A 26,184-nucleotide genomic window follows, 5' to 3' on the forward strand; every position below is an offset into this window, starting at 1 on the left:
CAGGAATCAAACTCATGACCCGAATACCCTAACCACTAAGCCATGCACTTTGTGTATATGTATGTATGTATGTATGTGTGTGTGTGTGTGTGTGTATATATGTGTGTATGTATGTATGTATATATATATATATATATATATATATATATATATATATATATATATATATATATACATACACACACACACACACATCACACATTTATGCACAGAAATACAATGGAAATTGACTCATCAGTAACAGGTGTCCACTAAATAGTAAATGCCATCTAAAAAGTGTCATATTGTGTGCTATGGTCTTATACAGGGACAACACAAAGTCATATAGGCTTGACAGGAAATACTTTCAAAATCATGTACAACCAACATACCTTCAGACATGAAGGTAGAGAGGGAGAGAGAAATAGAGAGATATGACAATGCTCTCCCTCTTCATCTTGCACAAAGGACAATGGTATAAGTATAATGACTGGTCAATACTGAATCCATAACTACATACAGGTTTAAATGCCTTATTGTCCATTAAAAAATACTACATCCTGCCACAACAATTACAACTATTGAATTTGAAATTAGAACAAGAAAAATTCATACTATGAACATTCTCTCTACCAACTAGATAATTCTGCTCACCCTTGAATGATCTAAAAGGATTTATTTCCACACTTACAAAACTATTTTCCAAATTCAATTTCTTCATCTATTTTCTGTCGTACAGTCTTCCTGCCATTTAATCAGCAACACCTTTTTGTTCGGCCAGCTACCATTCCATAATGCCTACCTCCCGACATACTACATTCCTATTATAGGCACATTACATATACCTTGGTAGATTTCAGTTGGTTCTCTTTAAACCAGTTCCTATCCGATGGATAGTAACTGGTTTAACTATGTTACATATAATCAATCCCTATTTTGCCTGCTCACAAAACAGAGTCCATAGATGATGCATAATTTGAATTCCACTGACTTCCATTTTACTAGCACAATTCCTGTTTTTCATTATATTCTTCATACCCTTTACATCCATAAACAGCCTATTTTGTACATATTCTTTTACCATTACAATTTCAAATTTTCCAACACTGATGCTTGTATGTGGACTTACATGTTTATGCATCTGTGTATTTTTATATACATATTTGTATTTGTATATATGTAATTCACTTGTGTAAGTTTTTACAGTTTATTACTTGCATCTAAAGCAATTCCTTTAAATGTGAGGATGCACTTATCCTTACACAGGAGTGTGAATGCCTCTCAAGGCCTCAACCATACATGTAATTGTACTCAGGTGTTCTTGTATGTACATGTGGTTGCATGTGTGTGTATATGTATATAGGCATACACAAGTCGGTATGAGTATATTAGCATATAGGTAAATATGCGCATCTACTATGCTTGCATGTATGCATAAGCATATCTGGATATGTATAAATAAACTTTTGCACATTCCCACGTTCCAACTTTTGTCAACATATCTGTAAACGTTTATGAATGACAATATATGTGAATTTGTTTTATTCTGCATATGTCATGCTAGGTTTGTGAATGTATATGTATACGTGATTGCCTACGTATATCTGCTTGTATGTAGACATGCAGTGTAGTTTTGTTTCGTTCATGTAGTTCAGTGTATGTCATGTACATATGTATATGCAGTTATGTGCATGCAGTGTTTTATTTGTGTATGTATTTCATCATCATCATTTAACATCTGTTTTCTATGCTGGAATGGGTTGGATGGTTTGACAGGAGCTGGGCAGACTCCAATTGTGTGTTTTGGCATGGTTTCTATACAGTTGGATGTGTGTGTGTGTGTGTGTGTGTGTGTGTGTGTGTCGCCTTAGTCTTTAAAGAAACTTTTTGGTGTGTGTATCTTTACAGATGTGCTTGAGTATGTAAGAGTGTTTGTATGTGCATGCAAGAGAGTATGGAGGAGTATGTGCATGTGCATATGTTTATACAAGTTTGTAGTTGCATATAGCTATGTGTATGTAAATATATTTCCATATACACACACCCCAATCTAGTCTATATTCTCCTTTATACTCACCTCTTACTTTGAGAGAATACTGATACTATCTCCACAGTCTTTAACTCTTTAGCTTTTAAACTTGCCATATCCAGTCAAAATATTCTACCTGCTTTATGTCGAAACTGGTCAGGTCTGGACTCTCACATCCACCATACAATGCCTTTCTAAAAATCATTATCACATTATTGAAACCTCAAAGCTATAAGATAATACATGTTTAATTCAAAACAATGTGAATAAATAATCATTATATTTGACAGAGTAATCTGAATATTAAAGGGTTAAATACCTTCCAGTTACTCTCATCCACCCTCATATAACACAGGTTAGCCATGTATCTCCCCTATAGCAAGACACTTGAGCTTGTCCCTGTATCATACTTTAGCCTTCATCATCTCACACAAAACCATCTCCCTATCAGTGGAGAGGCTTTTTCTTTTTCCTTTCTTGTCTTGCAAATTACTTGGTGAGCTCACTAGTGCTAAAAAGCACCCAGTACAAACTGTAAAGTGGCTGACATTAAGAAGGGCATCCAGCTGTAGAGACCATGCTAAAGCCAATACTGGAACCCATCAGTCCTGTGACTTGTCAGATCCAGTCAAACCATCCAACCCACTGTAAAGTGACTAGCATTAATAAGGGCATCCAGCTGTAGAGACCATACCAAAGCCAATATTGGAACTCAATGCAGTCCTGTGACTAGTCAGATTCAGTCAAACCATCCAACCCATGCTAGCATGAAAAATGAACATTAAATGATAATGATGACAGCAGGGTTATGCGGTTGGGGAGCTCATTTCCCAGTTGCATGGTTTGGAGTTCAGTCTCATTGTGTAGGACTTTAGGAAAGTGTCTTCTACTGAAGCTGATCAGTGCCTTGTTTAATTTGGTGGATAGCAGCAATAAGTTTGTTGTGTGTTGTATGTAAATGCTTACATTCTACACTTTGCATGGAAAAGTGTTGAGCTACAAACAATGAAGCTTGTTGTCATTCCTTGTGAACAAATTGCCTACCAGCACTGTGCCTTCAAAGATGTGTGAAATAAAAAAAAAACTTATTTGAAAAACGGGTAAACATTGGTAAGAAGAAGAGCATCTAGCCATAAATCAATGCTTGAAGAGTAAGTATTCATCTAAGCCATGTTAATATGTAAAACTGGACATAAAATTAATTATATAGCTGGATATAAGGATCAAGTAATTTTTTTCTCTCTTCATCCAAATGAGTTACATTTACTTTCAGTTATCATGTGGTATACCAGAGATTTTTTTTTTCTTGAAATAATTGGGTTTTTTGCTATCTATATAAGCAAGCATTATGTAATTTTAATTTCACTTTGATAACATTTGTATAAAAATTTCAGCTCCCGAGTCAGATATAGCTTCTTAACTATAACAAGATAAGCACTCTTACATTCTGAGATCTATTTCTTTGCAATAAGAATCAAATTTCATACTCCTGAATTGATGAGTACCATCCAACCATCATAAAAAAAAAATGTCTATAAACCAACATGATCCAATATTCAGTGAAGAATATGTGAAACCCACAAAATATATATATGAAAAATGTTTCATGAATATAGAATACCTTATTATAAGCTCGGAATGTGTGCTTCTTTTGGAAGGGATGACATGAAAACTTAGAGCACTAAATTCATGTATGCAAAGATAATCACTTCACATATGAAGGAAACACTTAGAATGACAAGTAAAGAGAACCCTACAAGTCAAGATAAACACGAGGCCTTGCTATTATTGAGAATTGCTACAATTTCACATTAGTGAGATTTCAACTGTCAACAGCTACTAACAGTTAACAGAGTTTAAGATAAAAAGAACTGCTCCCACACCTAAGACAACACTGAAACAATAGACATCCTAGAACACAAAAAGAAAAGACAGACCACCCAATTGATTCTCATTCAGTCATTCACCAAAAGATTCCAACCTGTACCCATTGACATGCTGTCTCCTCACTACTTTTACATTAATATCTGAAGTGTCCTCTGCTCCTCAAGGCTGATTTTTCCACTCAGGTCTTCCAAATCCATGTCTGTTTTTGTCACTTATATGGTGACATCCCCAAATCCCAAACACAGTACTGTCCACTTTACCAAGGTCTTCCTTCCACAAAGAGAAACTCTCTAGAATACCCTACCTGCATTTGACAAGTATTTACCATATTCATCAACTCTCAAGACCCTTCAAAATCCATGGGCACAACCCCCTCATCCAACTCAATCCCTTACAAATAAATATAAAGAATTCCACAAAATGTTATTTCCCAAAAGCTATGGTTCAAAGTTCTTAAATTCTATATGAGAAGAGAATATCCAAAATTGATCTTATTACATCAGTAGAGCATTTTACTAGCTCCTGACTTCACTTCAAAATAAAAAGACAAAAAAAAGAAATTTGGAAATTTGAGTTACTAGTTAAAACAAAGATGTGGGTTTTATATTTTTTTCATGTTCTGAAGTCCAAATATCTAGGATACAGCTGAGTTTTTTTTTTTTATCATTTACTTTGGTTTTTTTTTTTTACTGCAGTTAGGTTATGTGCCAAAAAGAATAAAACAAGAGAAAACTGCTGCTGCAGCAAGCTGTCATGTACACCTACTGCTGCTGATTATTCAGTTAATCTCATCCTGCTGCTTTTGCACCAAGTATGCAGGAGTGATGAAGGATGGATATATTTAAGAAAGATAAGAGAAAACCACTCATCTTTAACTTGGAAATGTCAATGAGGAGACAGACAAAAGTATTAACATGCCTTTTTCTTTATTCATTAGCCTCAGAAGAGGTTAATACTTCTTTTCCTTTTCATTATTTAAACATCTAGATTGGAAGAGAAACATATTTTGAGTGAGATTAATCCGATGTCCAGTTTCAACTGTTATAGGTCAGGAAAAATAGGATACTAACTACTTGGACATCATGCATACGCACACCTCTCTAGCTTATGAAGGAAATTACTCCATTTGGCAATTTTTCACTTACCTAGGTTCTACAATTACTAAACAAATAAGCTGAATTCTTTTTGTTTTCTTTGAACAACTATAGCAATTTCTACTCTTCTATACTATCTCTACATACGCTTATGCAATGAACCTACTTCACTTCTTCCAAAATACCCCTTCTCCAAACCTTGTACAAAATCCCTTTTCTACACACTCTGAAAAGGATGTGATTACTGCTTTTACTTCCAACTACTTCTTATTAGAAACAGTAGTTCCTGAGAGATACAATTTGTAGGAAGAAGCAACAAGTGATTAGCACAAGAGAAGAAAACAGCCATATTCAATTATTTTGTCAAGTTCAGATGAACATATACCTTTTGCAGTAGCAAGGGAAGAGACAGAAAAGATACAAATTAATGATGATTCAGAGGTTGCTTAGTTTATTAAGTAGACAGCTGTTTTTCTTTCCTTATACTAAAAAAAGAGTAAAGTCATGAATGACCATGGGATTGCATCTAGAAAGTTATCCTGTAAGACACAAGTTGGCAAGGGTTGTTTATGGAAGACCAGCAGTTGCCCATGCATACCAGCCTCTCCTCTTCACATCACCGATGTTATCCAAGAGAAAACCAAAGGCTGATACAACTTGGCGAAATAAAATGTCTTGCTCAAGAACACAACAGACAGCTTGGTCTGGAAATTAAACTCACCTCATGATTGTGAGCCAGACACTCTCACCACTGAGCCATATGCCTTCACTTTTCTTATACTAGTAGCTTAAATAATAAATAAACTTGATCCGTTTGGACATGGGTTGGTTATATTTTTCGCTGTTCTTGTATCAGCCCAAAACTGATTTAGAGATAATCCAATTAGATACATTTATACAGTATCATTTTAAGCACACCCTGGGAAAGGTGCCATCCATTTAAAAAGCACCCTCACCAACTGCCCTTATCCATGCAGAGCTGATGACCAAACCAACATAACCTTCCATTTCTTTAATGTCACACATACCAAAGCAGTCTCTTCGGTTGATAAAAGCAATTATGATAATAAACTTTTGGTCTGATTGCCTTGATTTAATGGATTTGGGAATTACTAGTCATTTTCCCTCTTTTTAGAGGAAAAGAGAAATTCTGTAGAACAATTTGAATGGGAGAAGAAAACAAAGCATAATATTAAAGAAAGAAAAAGCAATAGAACTAGAGGAATGAGAAATACTACTGAAGTGGTTGATAAATATCTTCTGAAGATTTCGTCTCAATGTAAAGGCATTGTTGCTGTTTGATAATACTCCTACTCACCCTAATGCTGAGTGGTAGACATAGCTTTTTTAAACATATTTTTCTCCTAACACATCTTCAATTATTCAGTCAATAAACAAAGGACTAATTGTTGCATGCTAGGCTGTGTATGAAGAATTTTTTTTGGAAGAAATAATGGCTGTGTTGGAGAATGAAGAAACAAGGGCGATCAGGACAAGGAATCTCATAGATACTGCCAGCCACTACACAGGGAGGTCTTCTGGTTGAGATTATCTTTACTATGAAAATTTGCAGCAATTCAGAACAATCACAAGAAACAAATGAAGCTAGATATCTTCCTTAAGCTAACTCTCCTGACCCTAACACCCATTCCATTACCAACAGCCAATACATCACAACTGTCAATCAACAAAACAATTGAAATTAATGACTTCATTTGTGTACATTTCAGAAGAGTCTGGAAGTGGTGGATATCATTCATCTCCAGCTTCTGACACTGAATGAAAACAAATGTACTATGATCATAGCAAAGCACTCAGCTACACTGTCTAAAAAGTAAATAAATTTCTATATTATATTCATCATATTATATTAATATTCTTTTTTTATGATTCATGTATTTTATATTGAAACCTTTCTTTTTTACATTCAAAATAATACAACCTTTAGGTTATTTTCAATATAATAGACTTTCACCACTCCCCACCATCTGTTCATTTATCTTTGATTTGATAGAACAACATCTCATCCTACTCCATCTTTTAAATTGAGGGTTTACCATATCTGACAGGTTGCCATCCAGAAGTTATAGAGAAATGGAAGGTACTTAAAAACTATATGAAGCAGCCAGCCTGCTCTAGGAAGTATACAAGGGATAAGCTCCTTCAGAAAAAAATGTCACAGATACATACCAGCTATAAAAGGTAGACCTGATATAAATAAGATTCCTTATTGGGAAGCAAACTAATTCAGTCTGTATGAAAACTAACCTGGTGATAATCATAAAATTTTTACTTCAAACAAATGAAGTGACCTAAAAAGATCCAGCAATGGAGATATGACAATACAGTCTCATTCAACAGTTACCAAGACACAGTCATTATATATCACACAAAACTACATTATTTCTATTCATCAACAATAAAACCCTTCAAACAAATAATAGGATTCTTAATGCCTGATGACCTTTCATAAGCTTTTCCTTGAATGTCTGACACTACTTCAGTTCTGAACTTCTCCTGACCTTCTCTCAACAAAACAGTGTGCCTCACATTAGAATGTTTCTCTAATGTATGGGTCAGTTCCACAATACACACAAATTTTTGATTATATAAAAAGGATTGGGAAACCTGTACTTGCCAAAATACATCTAGATCAACTCTTTATTTTACATTTGTCTTTAGTGTACTTCAACAGTCCTTGCATCCTGTATGAGTAAGACAAACAAATGATGCACATGATTTTTCTTTTATACTTTCACACCCAAAATCTACAGTAAAAACTTTGCCCAATCCTTTTCTCCATGAGAACTGCAACCATCTTCAGTCAATGATTTATTCACAAAAGGTCAAGATGAACCAAAGATACAGTTAATGTCTGAGAAGATCTACAAAAAGCTATGGGCACAAACTCTTTTCTACCAACTGAATAATATATTTTTGAACACCTTTATAGTTTTAAGTGAAATGCCAATAGACAAAAGCCAAGTGCTAGCAAGCTAAGTCATAACAAAAGATGTCTTTTCTTGCAGACTGCTTTATATTGCTTAGCCCAGAAATAAATTTAGGGAAAAGAAAAAGAGCAACAATTCTTTCGGACATAGCAAAGAAAGAGATTATATCGACAAATGTATAATAGTTTACCACCTTTTGTTTTGGCCTTACTTTGTCTCTCACATTCACAATGTGCTAAATTAAAATATACAAAAGATTTAGACCAAGACAGATAACTCTGCTAGATTTCTGATTGATCAAACAGGTAGATCAATAAAAAAGTAAGGACACTGGATAAGACTTTATGATTTTATCATAGCATGCAGTTTTAACAATGGAAACCTCACCCGTTTTGTTGATCTCTTCATTGAAGACAATAACACTTCAAGAAATACAATGATGCTGTTACATTTGCTAGTTAGGTGTACATGTTATTTAGAGTTACTCCTGCATCTCCCACCACAATTACACTGCTAGAAATTTTTTAAAATTATAATATGCACAAGACAGCATTTGCATAGGAATTAAAATCCCAATGTAATTAAACTATGCTATTATTAACCAGAATCTGATTTAATTTCCTCATTAAAACACATCTACATGTGTGCATGCACATGCACACACACAGAGAATCTTAATAGCCCTGAAACTGTAAACGTATCCTTGACAATCATTTAAAAGGAAAATATTACGTTAATATAATTAATTTTGGTTAATATCACTTTGGCTATTTCATTTATTTATATAGCTTAACTTTTGCAATAGCTAATTTAGTTTTCTACAACACTTGTTTTAAATTCAAATTTATATTTAGAGACGCTGACTTCTGACAGGATACTGAAGATGACATGTTTAAAGTTTTTACTTTATTTGAATTTTCTGGTAAGTTGACAGTATTAAAAGCCAGGTTTCTATAAAAAAAAAATCAATGTAGTTCACACTGAATACTAACCATTTCAAACATTTGAACACCTTCACATCTTCCAGTTTCATAATTATAGAAAGTATAAGACTTTATTTATAAATCAACATTGTTTTTTTAAAATAAATTTGCATAAATCTATGCCTAAGGTATCATATAAGCTCTAAATTATTTGCATCTCTTCTCACATACTTCAAAAGACATGTATCCACTAGTCAACTTCATTGAATGTAACTGTGCATTTTTCTATTAGCCATTAAATCGGAAGGGGTGACTTTTCCGAAAAAAAGAGGGTGGGGTGACCATCAGATTTATGAAGTTATGGCATCAAAGAGAATGCCATCAAAAGAATGTACACACAAAGTACAAAGATAACTTTGAGATAAGTCCTCACTAAAAGAAAGCATCAAATACCTTGACTACTCTGGTATAATACTAAATGAAAAGCATTTTCCAAGTCGTAGTATCTTCGTCCCTGCTTGCAATAAACATTTTTCCATCTATCAATAAGTAATGAAACTGCTATACCAAAAAAAATGTAGATATTGAGAGAAATTATTGAAAAAAAATTCATATTTAAGAAAAATACACATACAACAAAGTATATCACCTTCCTGGGGTGGAGATGAAACTGCTTCTAAACAGAACAGCACATCATGTATATTACATACATAAAAATGATTGAGAAAAAAATACTATCAAAGACTTTGTTAGATAAATAATGAACTAAGAGACTTCAAAATAAATTGGAAAAGAAAAGAGGTCTACAACATTAGTAATAATGGACATTCCATATTGGACATTGAAGCCAATGTTGAAGAACCCAGTGAAATGGATTTGACAGTCAAATGAATGGTCCATGAAGGTTATAGATATATATAGCCTTCCTAATCCTTTAACATTTAAACTGGCCATATCCAACCCAAATATTCTACCTGTTTTATATTCAAACTGACCAGATCTAGTTTCTCACACCTGTATTACAATGTCATTCTAAAAATAAACTATCACACCATCAAAATCTCAATGCTAAAGAATTAAGTATCTTGGAGAGAAACTGTACCACAAAAGATTCCTGAAATTAATAAAAATGAAAGTCTCAGAGACAGATATAAAAGTATTTCTCTAAAGAGGAAGTATACATAGTAGTCAAGGATAAATGGACAGAGAGAGAGAGCGCGAGAGAGAGATAGAAAGTGAGAGTGTATAGTGATAGCTTACTAAGAAGCGAGGAACTCTGTTACCAACAAGTAACAGAGACGTGGAAGAAAAGATAAAAAAATGTAAAGCTTAGTTGGAATCCAGGTGTAAGTCTAGAAGACATGTTTTAAGAGTACTTAACAGACTGAAACAGGATTTCTGATATGCTAAAAATGGCGGATGAAAACACAAAATGCTTCGAACATCAAGACTGATAATAACTCCGGATGCTACTGACAGTAGTATATGCATAATATGGGCACTCACTAAGAATGGGGAGAATGCCATGTGGAAGTATTATTATTAGTGACTGTTAAATAAGAAATTGACTTGAGGTGAGGAGAATATACAGCAAGAAAACCTGGTAAGTAGACTAAGTATACAAATTAGGGAAGCATTGGTAATCTAAGTGCTTAGAAAGATGAAAGCTGAGACACCTACTGATCCTTAAGTGTTACAACAAAAATGTTAAAAGTTGCTGGATGGGAGGATGAGCTAATAATTCACTAACTAACTTTACCCATGTATTCCTACTGTATGTCTGCTTTATTGTTAAATCCCACAAAAACTATGACAAGTTAGAAAGTATAAATTATTCAAAATTAAAATAGACTAAGCAAGCCAGTGCTGGTATGTACAAAGTATGTCATTTGGACCATATATCTATAACCACATTCTTACTGAAACCATTTTTTTAAATGAAAACCAGCAGTATTCTAAGTTTATTGACCAGACAGTGTGCCGATTACAAGTACAGAAAAATTTTAGCATGTAAACTATTTCTTTAAGATAACCACATTACATCCTCAAGAACACATGAACTTACTACATCCTCAGCATGTTACTCAATGTTGAACTCTGGTATGAGAGCATCGAGACTTAAACCATCTCACTCAAAATGACAGTATCACAACTTAGACAAATAGCTTGCCATCTTCATCAGTTTTAAATAAAAACAAATTGGTCAAATCTAGTTCTCTGAGGACAAGTGATCAATTTCCAAAAAAAGAGCATAAGAACCTTCAGATAAATTCAACTGATCTCAATAAAAACTCACTTTCTTGTACAGAGAAAACAATGGAAAACTACAGTAATATGTTAGCAGTCAGGTGTAAAGAAGTTGAGAATAGTGACACATGTACTGAATTTAAGCATTAAAAGGTATGCAGATTTGAAGTTGAGTTTTTAAGAATGTTAGATTTAACAATCTTTTATGTAGTTCATAATAGAATTAAAATATAAATAGAAGTTGAAATAACAGTTAATAGCTGCAAACTAAACAAAAAAAAATTTATTCAATATATAGGTAAAGAATACCATATAGATATTTATCAATAATAATTGAAGCAAAACATGTCTCAATGGTAATTGTTTTTAGGGTATCTACTTTCTGTCTGGCCAATTTCTTAGGCAGAGCCTAGAAACCTGGTCTGTCCTGCTTTTCCATTGCAGCTGACATTATATACAATCATAGAATAGATGCATATATCCACATACTCAAGGAATGTATCTGCTTTAGCTGCAACTAGTGAAGGTACCACAAATGGAAGTGGAGAAGAGAAAAATTACCATCAAAAGAGAGAGGATGGTTGTGGGGAATATCATTACTGAGGACAATTAATTCAGTTGCAGTAAAATTTGAAATTCTTTTTAAAATACAGAAGAATAATGAAAATATGTAAATTTAATTTCCATCTGTTCATAACAAGATGTAATAGTGAGGAATTCAACCACTTTAAAACATTTAGAAGATAACTTGTGGCTATCAGTGAAAAGTGAATGTAAAAGACAAAATACAAATGAAGTCAGCATTTCACTATAGAGCCAGTACACAAATCATTTAACCATATTTAATTCAGTTCTTTACGTTTCTGCTTTCAAATCTCACAGTAGTTTGCCAGAGTTGAATTGACTAACTTTATATCACATAAAAGCAGTGTGCCCCAAAGTCTTGCATTATCTACACTATCTATAAGAAAAATTTCACAACTAAAAATAGTTTCATTACTAATCAGTAATGAAACTATTAGTAAGATAGAATTGCTGATTTAACAGAGGAAGAGACATAAACAAACTGTATGAGTCAAGACTAGACACAATGATCAGCAATTCTATTACAACTTTAACTGGTAGAATAAATAAGGCAGATCAGGATAAGGGACAAACTAGTCTTATCAGAGATGGAACTAAGTACTGTGAGATAACAAACCACTTGTTATGCTGTATGATTAGCAGTATGCCAAAAAATGTTTCTTTCATATTCAGTTTTCAATGACACAAGTAAACAGAAGAAAATAGGAAAGTTCAAGATCTTACATAGAGAATAGAATACAGCAAGAATGATGGAATTTGACCCCTTCATATATAGCAATAAAACTTTCCTGCAGAAAATCATTGTTTCTAACATACACCTAATGTAAGCCAGTGGATTGCATCTTGTTTCATCAACTTCCTGAAGCAAAAAAGGCAATGTTGACCTTCATACAATGTTTTCAGAATATACAAGTATTCCATTCAGTTCATTGCTCAAATTCCAATGATAGTTATTGATAGCAGTGATAATATGAAGTTAAGTAGAGCATTTGTATAAAAGAATACCAAGATCAGGAAGAAGGCTTCAATTCAACTACATTGCCCTATCACTTAACTGAGATAATAAAAAAAAATTCTAATAGGATTTTTAAATTCTAGATCAATAGTTCCCATCATACAGTGTGATGCCACTTGATGCTGTGAAACAATCTATGTCTTATAAACAGTGGTAAACGATTTTTAAGTTAAACCTTTCGATATCTGTCTGCTCTGAACTGCCTGATTATCAGACAAATCTACTTGTTTTAAAGCATTCATTTAAAAATTCTTCTGTTCACATCTATTCCAAACATCAAATGAAAAAGTCATTTTCTAAATTTCCCCTAATTCATATTTTCAGAATTAATTTGGAATCTGGACAACTCCTGTCAAACAGTTCAACCCATGCCAGCATGGAAAATGGATGTTCAACAATGATGACAATTGAATGCATTCACTGCATTTTGTAAGAAATGGTTATGAAACGTACATTTGATAAATACATGTGTGTCCACACTCACTCTTCTTGCCAGCAGTTGTCATTGTTATTGATAATTGAAGGTGATTAACAAAAATAAAACATTTATCTGAATTAAATATCCAGATGATGTAAAAGTTATAACTTTAAACTCGGGAAACCTTTAGTATACACAATATTGGCAACGTTTCTTGACATTACCATATTGGCAGCAACCTATACAGTTCTTGTCAAAGCAATATATTCAATAAACCATGCATAGATAGATCATCTGGGGGGGAAAAACCCTACTTGATTGAAATGGAGATATATTGACAATCATTGCAAAAGCTACCCAGTCACAAAACTGTTATATAGCTAAATGAATGTGGTATCTGACTAATTCTTGGTACAACACATTTCCCAAAATATAACAAAATCATCTTCCAACACAAGTTTACATCAATGGGTTATTCAAATTCTTATTCCATGACAAAGCCTTCTTTTAATTTCTAAACAGTGTTATAGAACATCTCCTTTTCGATTACTTTGGCACACCAAAGTTACAACTGCTTAGAAATTGCATTGGATAACTGTACAGATTGACTTTGTCATTGGTTTGTGTAGTTTCAAACTTAACAAGGTCATTGAATCTTGTTACATGACCTTCACCATTGTGAGAAAGTCTTCATGGGGGACAGGATGACGCTGGGTGGATTTGCAAACTGGCAAACAGAAGATGCCTGAGAGGTTGTGGTAGAGTATCCCTTCTGGTACCTCAAGAGATTATGTGCACAAAAGGATGCCAAGTACTAGTGCATGTAGCAGCTATCTTTACTTTTCATGATGTTCTCATCTCTCAATATTGGTTTGAATTTAATTACTGCAATGGCGTGGATCTTACAAGGATTTCAGGTTTTGATCTTTTATCATTAATAATTGTTGCCAGGTACTTGAACTTCTGCACTACCTCTAGTTAACCACGGGCCTACTGACTACTGATATAGAATAGCCAAACCTGACCACAGAGGTTGCAAGAGAAAATTTTGTTAAGAGTTGGTATTAGGATTTGTGATGGTTTTTCCTCCAAGTCAGCAACAGAAAAGTAGACGATATAAGAATGAAGAGAATAATCATGGATCCACTGGTTTGCAATGTCAATTTGAATACAAAGGGTAAATGCAAATGCATCAAGAAAGTGATCTTAGGTTAAGACCAGGTTTGAATGCATACAATAGAGTGAACTGCTAAAAGCACCAAACAGTAATGGTTGTTGAAGTGGGCAACAGATTAGTTCAAGGGAAAGATGTTTGAGTAAAGTTTTAGTACAGGGTCTGGGAGATGAACACTGATAAGAGAAGCAAGTGTGCTGGGTGGGTTTAGGCAAAGGCGCTATGTAGCAACTTGGTTCAAAGGAGCAGAGACAATTATATTAGCTGTAGATGTAGTAAGAAGAAACAGTACATCATGAAGCAATAATGCTGTGCTGTTGATTCATTGCCAATTAACCAATTACTATTTTTTGGACAAAGTCAAGGATGCTTGTACGAGTTGCTTCAGTGCCATCACAGATATTTGAACAAAACTCTTATGTGAGTTCTTTCTTGAGCACTGAGAAGGGTCAGCAATTGAATAGGGCTGAAACACTTTCTAAGTCTGAAGAGGAAGACTCATTCTTTGAGATGTTTTTAGAAATGCTACAGATGTGAGGTCACCTTCACAGATCAGAGTTGCAGAGATTTAGAAGTTTCTAGTTTTGAGTTCATGTGTAAAGAGAGTATGGTGTAAAACGATTTTATTGTGGTGCCAATAAAGGAAGCTAGACTATCACGACTTTGGCAACCTTGCTCCTTCATCAGTTTCCAAAGGTAGATATTTTTGAGGTCTTTGTTTATGGAAGTTGTGCACGTTTGGTATGAACTATCTTAATTGCATGTAAATAATGCTTGTGAGCGTGGAAAGTTAACAGAAATATAGAGTTGCAATATCATAGACAAACACTTAGTTTTGAAATAAAATAGCCCAAAAGTAATTTAGGCCAAGCAATTGACATAACTGACAGAAACACAACTTGCTCAGTGACTTCTTAAACTTCACAACACAATAGTGACAGCTTGTATGATTTTAATTTCGCAAAATACTAAACAGCTAACATAAAGAGACAAGAATATTACTGAATAAATATATTTGATTCACATGGTTAAATCATAAATTTCTTTGACTTGTTGAATAGCAATCCACTCTTTGACTCATCACAAGACATCGCTATAACTTCATCTTACACATTCAGCTTAAGTAACCTAGATAGTAATTAATGCTTTGAAAAACAAACTGCTAAATGAGAAAAATTAAGGTACTTTTGTTGAGGTCACATCCATAAATAGAAGTCAATATGGTCTATTAAGCCTAACATGTATAAACTACAAGGAAAATAACTATTCTGAAATCAATATTAAACGTTATCCACCAAGGATTAAAAAATTACAAATGCACTTAACTGATGCTAAAGTATTTAATCCTGATATACAATATATATCAAATTTAACATCTGTTTCCTGTGCTGGCATGGGTTGGACTATATACTATTTGATTGAAACAGCCAGGATTTTTCTCGGTCAAAAACCTCCAAAACTTCTATGTAGTAATTCAGTCTACCAATGTAGCAGTTAAAAATCACGATTTAAAAAAAAAAAGAAAAAAAAAATCACCCTAAACTATTAAGACATCAATATACATAGAAGCAGAACATAAAAGCTGACTAAACAAACTTCATTTTACAACAAAAACAAGGCAGATTTATCTGCAGAACCTATAACACAGATCTGCGACCATAAAATTGTTCCACATTTATCGGATGAAACTGATCAATTTTTACCTGCTGATTTCGAAAATTACAAAGAAATTATCCTATCACATACAGTTTCATCACAAAATCAATCATCGCATTTTACTGTTATGCCCAAATTTGACTACTGTCTTTTATTATTACTATTAATTGCCATAATTAAATAGACTATAACAGTGTAACTAATAGGCATAATTTTGAAAAATAAGCATCTGGCAACATTTAGATCACTTCAGCCACATAGAGGTGCCTGCATCACTGTAGCTTCAGTCACCCGCAAGCAGTGAGGAGAGAAAGATGCGCTTTAAAAGGTCACATTGCTTAGGTTAAAACATTCTTTCTTATATTTCAGTTATTTCCTCATGCCATTTCCCCTGCATATTTACTAAGTAGATTGCTTTATTGTATTAGATGTTACATTTCAATGCATCTTTAATGATATTATGCAAACATTTAGATGGTAAATCAAGAAATAGCAATGACAATGAAGACTTCAAGAACAGTGACGGTGAAGAACTTCACCTATTTGACCACTGTGAATTAAATGATCTAATGGGGACTTAGGGTTCTCAAAGGAGTCAGCAAAGCTTTTAAGTCCCAGGCTTAAATCTCAAATTCTTTTAGCTCCTCATGGATCATTCTATTGCCATCGTAACCCTAGAAAGGAATCTGTTCCTAATTTCACTCAAGAAAATGATTTGGTTTATTGTACAGAGCCCTCAAGAGTATCAGGAAAATTTGGAGACTTTATTGACTCTTCAAAGAGAAAGTCTTAAAGTTGTTCTGCATAACAGTAATAAGTATACTTTCATCTCTGTTTGACACTTAGTGATCATGAAGGAAACACGAAAATTTGGTGTCACTCTTACACAAGATGATTTGCAGGGACTTGAAAATAATTTGCATGTTGCTCAAACAACAGCCAGGTTACACAAAGTTTCCTTGTTTCTTGTGTAATTGGGACAGTAGAGCCAGGAACCTCCAGTGGTCTAAAAACGAATGGCCAACTAAGATTATGCTTACACTAGGAACAAAGAATATCTTTCAAGAAAGTTTGGTTGACCCAAAAAGGGTTCTTTTGCCTCCTCTACATAAAAAATTTAGCCTCATGAAGCAATTCATTTAAAGCTTTGCCACAGGATGGAGAGGGTTTCAGGTATTTGCATAGCAAGTTTCCTGCTCTGTCAATATGCCAAAGTTGAAGCGGATGTATTTGTAGGACCAGATATAAGGAAACTCATGAAGGATGACAATTTTAAAAACTCTCTCACGGATTCTGAAAAAGACGTATGGATTACTTTTAAAGATGTGAAGAAGAACTCTTTGGATAATCACAAGGAATCATTGTGGGAAGAATACTGAAAATGAGCATTAAAGATCATTTCCTACATGCCCATTTGGATTTCTTACTGGAAAATCTGGGGGGTGTGAGTGAGAAGCATGGGGAAAAGCTTCATCAAAACATAAAGATCGAAAGATATAAGGGAAAATGGAATGTCAGTATGATGGCCAACTACTACTGGGTGTTGCACCGCGAATGTCCTTTAAATGCTCACAAATGAAAGAGTTCCAAGAATAGTTTCTAAAAGAAGAGATTTTGAAGAGCTGAACATAAAAAATGAATGGAACCCTTGCAAAAATTTATTTTCTCACCTTTCAATTGCATTTGTGCCATTTTATTTTGCTAAATAAAGCACTGAATTCATTTTTATTAGTCTCATTTTGTCCTACCACATGTGGATTTACCTACAAATTATGGCATATTTTATCATTAAATTGTCAGAAAACTTTGGGTAATGGGAAAGAGCTTTTTTAATATTTAGAATTAGCACCACAAATTTATATAAATTAATGAAATTATATCAAAACGATTTTCAAAACGTTTCACAGATCTGTGTAATTATAAACTATAAAATGGTATCAGCACAATACACAAACAGCACTTTCCTCACTGAATACTAGAAATACTAGAAAAGAAAATGGTAATAAATATCCATTTTAGTTGAATAACTGTATACATCAACTAATAGAGTTCAGTTTTACAAATGTGGTATTAAAAGATTTCACAACCACAGCTACTGAATCATTTCCAAAGCAGGCTAGATAACAAGTGTATTGTTTCTATCTTACATAAGACTGCATTGACCTAATTTTTACTGTGTCAAATCTTTAAATAATTATTGCTCTGCTCGCAATCAACACCATTATGAATGCAACTACTAACACTATTAAAATAATATTATGCAAAAGAGAGCTTTTTGTAGTATCTTGTTTAGGATCTAGAATAGTTAAATATCAAAATATTTTGTTAGAAGTAACTCTAAACATTAAACTTTTTTTCTTATATGCAGGTGTTAAAATATTTAGGTTGTTTGAAAACAACAAAATCTTGCTATAATGAGCATTATGTCCATCTGTCTGTCTGTCACCTATTCACGGTCAAACGGCTGGACCGATGGTCACGATGTTTTCAGGATTACAAAGGAGGTAATCAGGAACGTTTTTAGCAAAAAAAAAAATGTAAAAAAGTATGATTATTTAGTGGATACTGAGTTTTGTATTAATAAATCACCTTTGATTTTTTTTTTTTTTTTGGTTAAAATTCCAGTGATGAAGATTAACTCAGGATTTCCCTCCTGTATAGTTCTTGAATTTAGAGGGTTTAGATTTGCGATACTATCCCTTTATTTCCCATCCTAGATGGGCAGATTTGCTATCTTACTATAATGGGTGTTATGTCCATCTGTCTGTCTCTTTGTTCCCTCTTCACAGCCAGATGGCTGGACTAATGGTTATATTTTTCGGAATTAAGAAGACAGTTGTCAGGAAGGTTTTTAGCATTAAAAAATCAGAAAGTATGATTATTTCATGAATATTGATTTTTTAACTAGTAAACCACCTTCGCATTTTTATTAAAAATTCACCGACCACAAGTAACTCTGGATTTTCATCATATACTTCATAGCCCCATCGTAGATACAAAGGGAGGGCGTGAGGATGGTTAATAGCAAAAATAAAATAGAAAAAGTGTGTCAGTATATAGTGTGCATGATTATTTAGTGGTTATTGAAGTGTGTCAGCCTCTAGCAGGATTCGAAACAGCTAACTGAAGCAGCTGTTGTTTACATCTCAGTTTTGTCAATCAAAATAATCCATAGTACCAGAACATCCAAACATTATTCGCATAGAACAGTGAGCGGTAAGTCTTAGTCTGATTTTTTGCAACCCTAAAGATTCCGCTCACACATTCACAGCAAACAAGGCACAGGGTCAGACTTTAGATTGCATAGGTGTATTTTTACCCACTCCGATGTTTACACATGGCCAATTGTATGTCGCTATGAGTAGAGCAACAAACTCCAGTAATTTGAAAATTAGTGTCAACCAAACAGAAAATATTATCTACAAAGAAATTTTGTAATCGTATTGATATTATAAAAAGGAATAGAATTCATAATTTAAATAAGGAAATTTGTGAACTTGGAATGTATAAAAATATAAACAAGTGTAAAATAGTGTAACCAACTGAAATAAAATATATCTAAATAACTTTTTATGTAGTGGTCGAAGGAAAGTCTGGCTTTCATTAGGAGTGGTCCACATAACCATTCATGACACAGAGGCTGGGAGCCCATTTCAGTTCGGGAGTGAATCGTCATCACATCACTTGGTCGCAAACACATCATATAGCTGCAATAGAATGCTCTATTACCAACAATCACTCAGTAATCTATCAAGTTCATTTACACATTTCTCAATACATATGCTGTTATGACTTCTCTCTCTCATTTTATGCCTCTATCATAGGTAGATAGATTTGCTAGTAGGTAAAATCCTAAGAAGCACCAATCATTTATCCACAAGAAGAAATTTTAGATATCCATACTGAGCTATTTGATCCTGAAGAAATGTTAATAAGTCGGGTATCAATGTAAGATGGGTATCAAATCTTTTGTATATGAACCATGTTAGAATACCTTTGACAGAAAACTTATTCAGGCGCAAAGAGCCTTTTATGGACTTATACCAAGAATCAAAAGCATTCCAACCATGACCATCACATTAGATGGTAGGGTTGATCTGGCTGCTAATTCTAATAGGTCAAGCGATTTACATAAACTCTTTTCTTAGCTCAAAAACACTGGTGTTGCATACCAAGTTTATAATATAATTTTCAAAAGTAAACTGATTAGTTAAAATATCCACAACTAAAAATTAGCAACTGATTTTTAAATCATTATTAGATGGCAAAAGATTAAACTGGATTTAAAAGCATGTGACATTTGATTATAAGCATTATTTGGAAAATCACATCACTGAAATTTAGAACAATCATTAAAGATACTAAATTCCTTAGAGTGTGTGTGTGTGTATATGTGCAATTGAACATCTACAGGTAAGAGAGTCATAAAAGAGTTTATAGCCAAGATGTATAAGGAAGTATGTCAAAAAACATTAAAAATAATCCTACACACACAAAGGTAAATTGGCAGGCTCATAAGAGCATCACATAATATGCCTTGCAGTATTTTTGTTCTGTGTTTTCAGATCTAATCATACCATGCTCAGCTTTGCTATTCATTCTTTTAGGGTTGATAAAAAAAAAGTACCAAACCAAAGCAGTGTACTGGCAAAACTAAGAATGTCAAACATGCCTTCCAGTATTTGTTCTGACATTTTCCTTTTTAGTTAAATTCTACCTAAAAGGATTCCTTACAAACTCTGAGGCCTAACATGGCAACTCCTCAAAAATAAATGCCAGTACTAAATAGATGGTGCTGTATAGAGTCAAAAGCAAGAATCCTCCAAATGGAGCAACATATACCCAGGTGAGTAAATGTGTGCATTTATATAGGTGTGACAGTGTGGTTGAGAAGCTGGTTTCCCAATCATATGGTCTTGGGTTCAGTCCTGCTGTGTGGCACTTTGGGCAAGTGTCTTCTGTAGCTCTGGGTCAATCAAAGCCCATCATATTCATATATATATTGGGTTTGCAACTAAGTTACCGCTGTTTTTTTTTTAATTTTGGAATTTGTTGCGTTTTTAAATTTTGCACAAAAATTCTCGTCAAACGACAAGGGAACTGGCAGAGAAAATGGAATGCTCCCACATTGCTATAGAGAAGAATCTTCACTCGATGGGAAAGGTTCAGAAGTATGGAGTATAGGTTTCACATGCTTTAAGTGACCAATGAGCCACAATCTCCACTGGTTTGCTTGCTCATCACCGCTCAACTCATGGACAAAAGTAACGATTTCTTTACCGAATCGGTTCTAGTGACGAAAAATGGCGCCTGTACATCTAATATGAAGCAGCATAAGGAATGGCCTAGCCCCGGTAAACAAGCGACGCCGCACGTGAAACAAGATCTTCATCCACGTAAAATAATGTTGTGCGTATGGTGGGACTGGGAAGGGATTATCCATTATGAATTGCTTGAACAGAACCAAACGGTCAACGCGGAACTATGTTCAATAGATGGAATGACTCAACACGGCTATTCAAGAGAGAAGACCTAATCGTCAGCATGGAGTTCTTCTGCTGCACGACAACGCCCACCCTCATATCTCCAATATGACCAAGGAAGCCATTCGAACGCACGGCTGGGAAGTGCTGCCACATCTGCTGTACTCTCCTGATTTGGCACCAACGGATTTCCACCTCTTTCGATCTCTTTCAAATGCTATGTGCGGAGTTTCGTTCAATATTGATGCAGAATTGAGAGCTTGGTTGGATCAATTTTTCGAGTCAAAATCGGGTGATTTCTATCAATGAGGTATTGAAAATCTTGTTAAATGTTGAGAAGAAGTTATAAACAACAAGGGTGAATACATTATTGATTAATTAGTTGTTATTTTTTTTATTAAACCTTTTAAAAAATTGAAATTTAAAAAAACCACGGGAATTTAGTTACCAACCCAATATATACATATATATGCATGTTCATTTCCTATCATCCATGAAAAGCATGTCTACAGGAAAATATTACCTTGCTTGGAAACGGGTGAGAGTTGGTGACAGGAAGGGCATCTCCCTCAACAAATTCCATCTGACCCATGCAAGCATGGAAAAGTGAGGGTTATATGGTGATGATTGAAGTGAGTGTGATGAATGTGTGTGAAATCTTATATTACTTATAATCCCAAAGGGTGTACTTAGTTATAGATGCTAGTGTAGCCTAATAAAGATTTAATACTTAAAAGGAAAAAAAAAAAACAAGAAAGATTAACATAAATCCATAACTGAGGCTATCATTTCAATTGAAAGATTAATCTGAAATGTTTTAAAATCATCCTCTGAGTTAATAAATAACTCAAGCCTAATATCATCTTGCAATTGGCACTCACTATAAAGATCTCATTCAAGGTTACTCTAAAGACCTCTTACAAGGTTATTGATTTACTGAATCTGACAGAAGAGAAAAAAAAACATGAAAATAGTCCGATTTAATAACCAATCAAGACAGTTTTACTTTTAATTGCAAACCAAATACTAAATAGGACTAATCTTGATGCACACCATCTACCATTTAGTTATGCAATTGGAATAAGTATTTTACACAATATTAATCAAAAAAATTAAAGCAAGCAAAGATTTCTCTACATTCACAATCAGTATTTATTCAAATGCGTTTTGTATAATTATTAACTCTTTAACATTCAGATTTTTTTGTCGAATGTAATGCTTATTTATTCACATCGTTTTGAATTAATCACACATCTTCTAGCTTCAAGATTTCAATGGTGTTTGTATATTTTTGGAATGACATTGAAGGGTAGGTGTGAGAGGTTGGATCTGGTCAGTTTTAATATAAAAACAGGTAGAATATTTGGGACAGATATAGCTGGACTAAATCTGAAAGGGTTAATTAAACCAGCAATATCTTAGCAAAACTGTATTGCTGCATGTCAATATATTGCATTTTATTTCCTCTCCAATAAACTTACTTTTTATTTAATATACATCCTAAAAATAACTCCCTATAAAAAAAATATTCAGAGTGGTGGTTTGGAGGAAATTAGTTTAGTAATACATTCATCATTTTGATGTCCAATTTTTCTATGCTTTCAGAGCTCAGACAGAGTTTATCAACTGTGATTTTCTATTGTTAAATGCTCTTCTTGTCACCAACCCTCACTTATTTCCAAGTAAGGTAATATTTCCCAATGGCCAGGCATGTTTATGTAGAATATTGAAAAAGAGCAACACTACTTGCATGAGTGACATAACTATCATTGATGTCAAGATAAGGACACTCATACACACACACACACACACACACACAACAGGCTTCATTCACTTTCTGTCTTCCAAATCCACTCACAAGGATTCGATTGGCCCAGAGCCATAGAAGACCTGTTCAAGGTGCCACACAGTAGGACAGAACCTGAAAACCATGTAGTTGAGAAGCAAACTTCTTAAACATACAACCATTCCTGCACCTAAAAAAATCTGAATGTTCTAGCCAGTAGTTTCCAAAATACCAAAGAAACATTCAGCCTAAAACAACAGTACCCAATTTTGTTTCATTATTTAATATGTGGAAAGATAATACAACGGTATACAAAACAATGGATGTTAAACTGATAGTTTACAAATATTCCCACTTCTCTGAATATCAATAGCAATTAGTTAAGTATTTTGTAATCATGCATGTTTACGTTTTACAATTACCCTTAAATCTGTTGTAATCAATTTTCTTAATCTCAAAACTGTAAATGAGATAAGATATAATTAAGCTAATCTAATGAGATGGGTTAATCAAATTTGCATATAATTTCTCATTGCAAAAGGAAAGTGTCCATTAAAAGACTAACAGATTTTATTCTTGTACAAAGAAGTACTGTAATTAGGTTCTTGAAGAAGCATGCTATTTGACAATCATGGGCAACCATTTAGGATGTGTGTGTGTGTTTGTGTATCAAATTATATATATCAAAACAGCAAGGATAAGACTGACATTGGATTCAAAGGAATGGACAATAGAATCTCATTTTAAAAGATAAACTACCAAAAAGGTTTCACTCACAAATACAATCTCATGAATAGAACAATTTAAACAATATTCATTAAAAAGTAAGGACCGAGTTCCTTAGGGTATTGAGCTGTAATAAGAACAATAAAATAGGAAAGATGCAAACATTACAGTTAACACCTAAATGATAATTATTGGTTACACTTGACAAATTCCTGAGACTATCTATTGCAGAAACTGAGAAATTCCATGAGAAACATTAAACCTCTGCAATACATATATAAGCAGTACTGTATAAATAGAAATACTGCTATATGCTTAGCAGTTCCAACCCTCCAAAACATTATGGATATAAGCCAACAATGAGACACCATGCAATTATTCAACATGATAGAAACAGCAGCTAAATTTGCCTCAGACCATACTATCTTAAAAGATTAAAAAAAACAATGGATATTATAGTTCTAGGCAACCCTAAAAAGACAGGATAGTCACAACTGGAACACCTCCAATTATAGGTCTGCTTGATCGGTGTTGACCTGTAAGTAAACATCTTTTTACAATTCAATTTTAAACAAGATAAAAGAAAAGGGGCATTCTAGATCACTAATATAATTGCATTCTTTTGTGACAAGTTTTTTTTAAATTCTGCTCTGTTGCATCTAATAGAATCAGCCATTATACTTCTAGAAATTAAAATACTTCCCAAAAAGACAAAATACAGATAAAAATATAAGTTATTTGTAGAAAGCAAAATTGCATACTAAACATAACCATAACCTTAATATGAACAGAAATCAAAATTAATCATCATTGAGGAAATAGTTATCATGATAAAGAGAGAACATTCATCAAATGGAAAACAGTAATGCAACCTGAATATTACAAAACTAGTATTCTGAACAGGGAAATGATAACCAAAGCATACACAAGAGTTAATATTCACTGCTGTTGTTGAGACCATAGCTCTAACTCATGTGCTGAAAGGAAGACAATCACAAACCCTTAAAAAGAGCCAAGTAGCTTTGTTGAAAGTGAGGCCAAGACTAGAAATTTAATACTGCTGAAACAATGTAACCAATGAGTACACAAGATGTAGAGTGGTATTCCTGGCAAGCTGACAGCACTCTTCAAATGTAAGATCAGCTCTGCAAGCTGGATTACACATGCTAAAGGCATGGAGTTACAAGAAGTAATAAATAAATTCTTTTACCAGAGGGACATAATTAGTGTAGAACTATATAGAGTTGAATATTCTTAATGACAAAATCTGGAAGAAATTAATATTTACACGACATACTACATCTAGTAGCTACACACACGTGTAATTACTTGACCTGCTACATATAGCAACCAAAATCTCCCTCAAATCACACCCAAACACCTTTAAAAAAAATGCATCAGATAATGCTGTTCAACACATCCACCCACACCCCACAAAAATCAGATGGCCACAGCTGGAAAGTCTTTGATCTTAGCTTAGCTCATTTAGGATTGACCTATGGCTAAAGAACATTTGAAGAAAAAAGATCAAAAGATAAAACTGACACCCATACTACACGGAGTCAAACCGTATAGCAAAATGGCAACTCAACAGATTATATCAATCAATACTTAGAAAAAAAGAAAAAAGGTGTGAGTAGAGACAAAACATAATGAAATTCAAGTCTATTGCAAATGAAGACACTGGAATCAATGAATTTGGTACTTAACAGAAGACTTAGTACAATCAAAGAGAAGAGTTAAAAGTGATCACATGCAAATAGCCTATAATCAAGTAATAAAGATAGTTTCATGAAGGACAATGATGAAGATCTAACTGTAGACAGAAAGCTTGTCTACTGCAGATGTTTTTCATTGAAATGCTGAAGCTCCTAAAAGATATAGCTTTTACTTTAAATAAGTCATTTCTTCAGGTCTTTATAAGCAAAACTGAATGAAAAATTCAGAGACCATTTTTCAGAACAATACCAGAAATGAGAAATTAATAAATTGTGTAACCAAAAACATTTTCATGCTTTTATTTATTCGAGATATCAAATTTTTTAAAGTTATTTCCTTCCATACAGAAAATTTATTACCTTCACTGAAAGAGCTGACCAACTTGGCCTTTGTAACTGGCATTTCAATATGGTTTTTAAATATTCTTGTATCATTTATTTCAATCAATATCAAAAACATTAATAAATTTATCAACTTCTTCAAAAAAAAATTGAAACTTAACATCTAACTTG

General features: G+C 33.6%; 1 protein-coding gene across 5 annotated transcripts in view; it reads right to left on the bottom strand.

Annotated features, from left to right (window-relative positions):
• Window positions 1–26,184, bottom strand: part of LOC106874863 (vesicle-associated membrane protein-associated protein A) — an 80,255-nt gene that overhangs the window by 42,647 nt on the left and 11,424 nt on the right. For 2 of the 5 annotated variants that reach the window (XM_089351248.1, XM_052967392.2), the window contains exon 2: window positions 4,814–4,878. The exons of the other annotated variants lie outside the window; for them this stretch is intronic. In XM_089351248.1, coding sequence (XP_089207374.1) covers window positions 4,814–4,829 — 16 coding nt within the window. In that variant the 5' untranslated portion in view covers window positions 4,830–4,878. The remainder of the gene's footprint in view (window positions 1–4,813; window positions 4,879–26,184) is intronic. 5 annotated transcript variants of the gene reach the window in all.

The sequence above is a fragment of the Octopus bimaculoides genome, chromosome 4 (genome assembly GCF_046866305.1).
Source record: "Octopus bimaculoides isolate indiv1 chromosome 4, ASM4686630v1, whole genome shotgun sequence".
Classification (NCBI taxonomy): domain Eukaryota; kingdom Metazoa; phylum Mollusca; class Cephalopoda; order Octopoda; family Octopodidae; genus Octopus; species Octopus bimaculoides.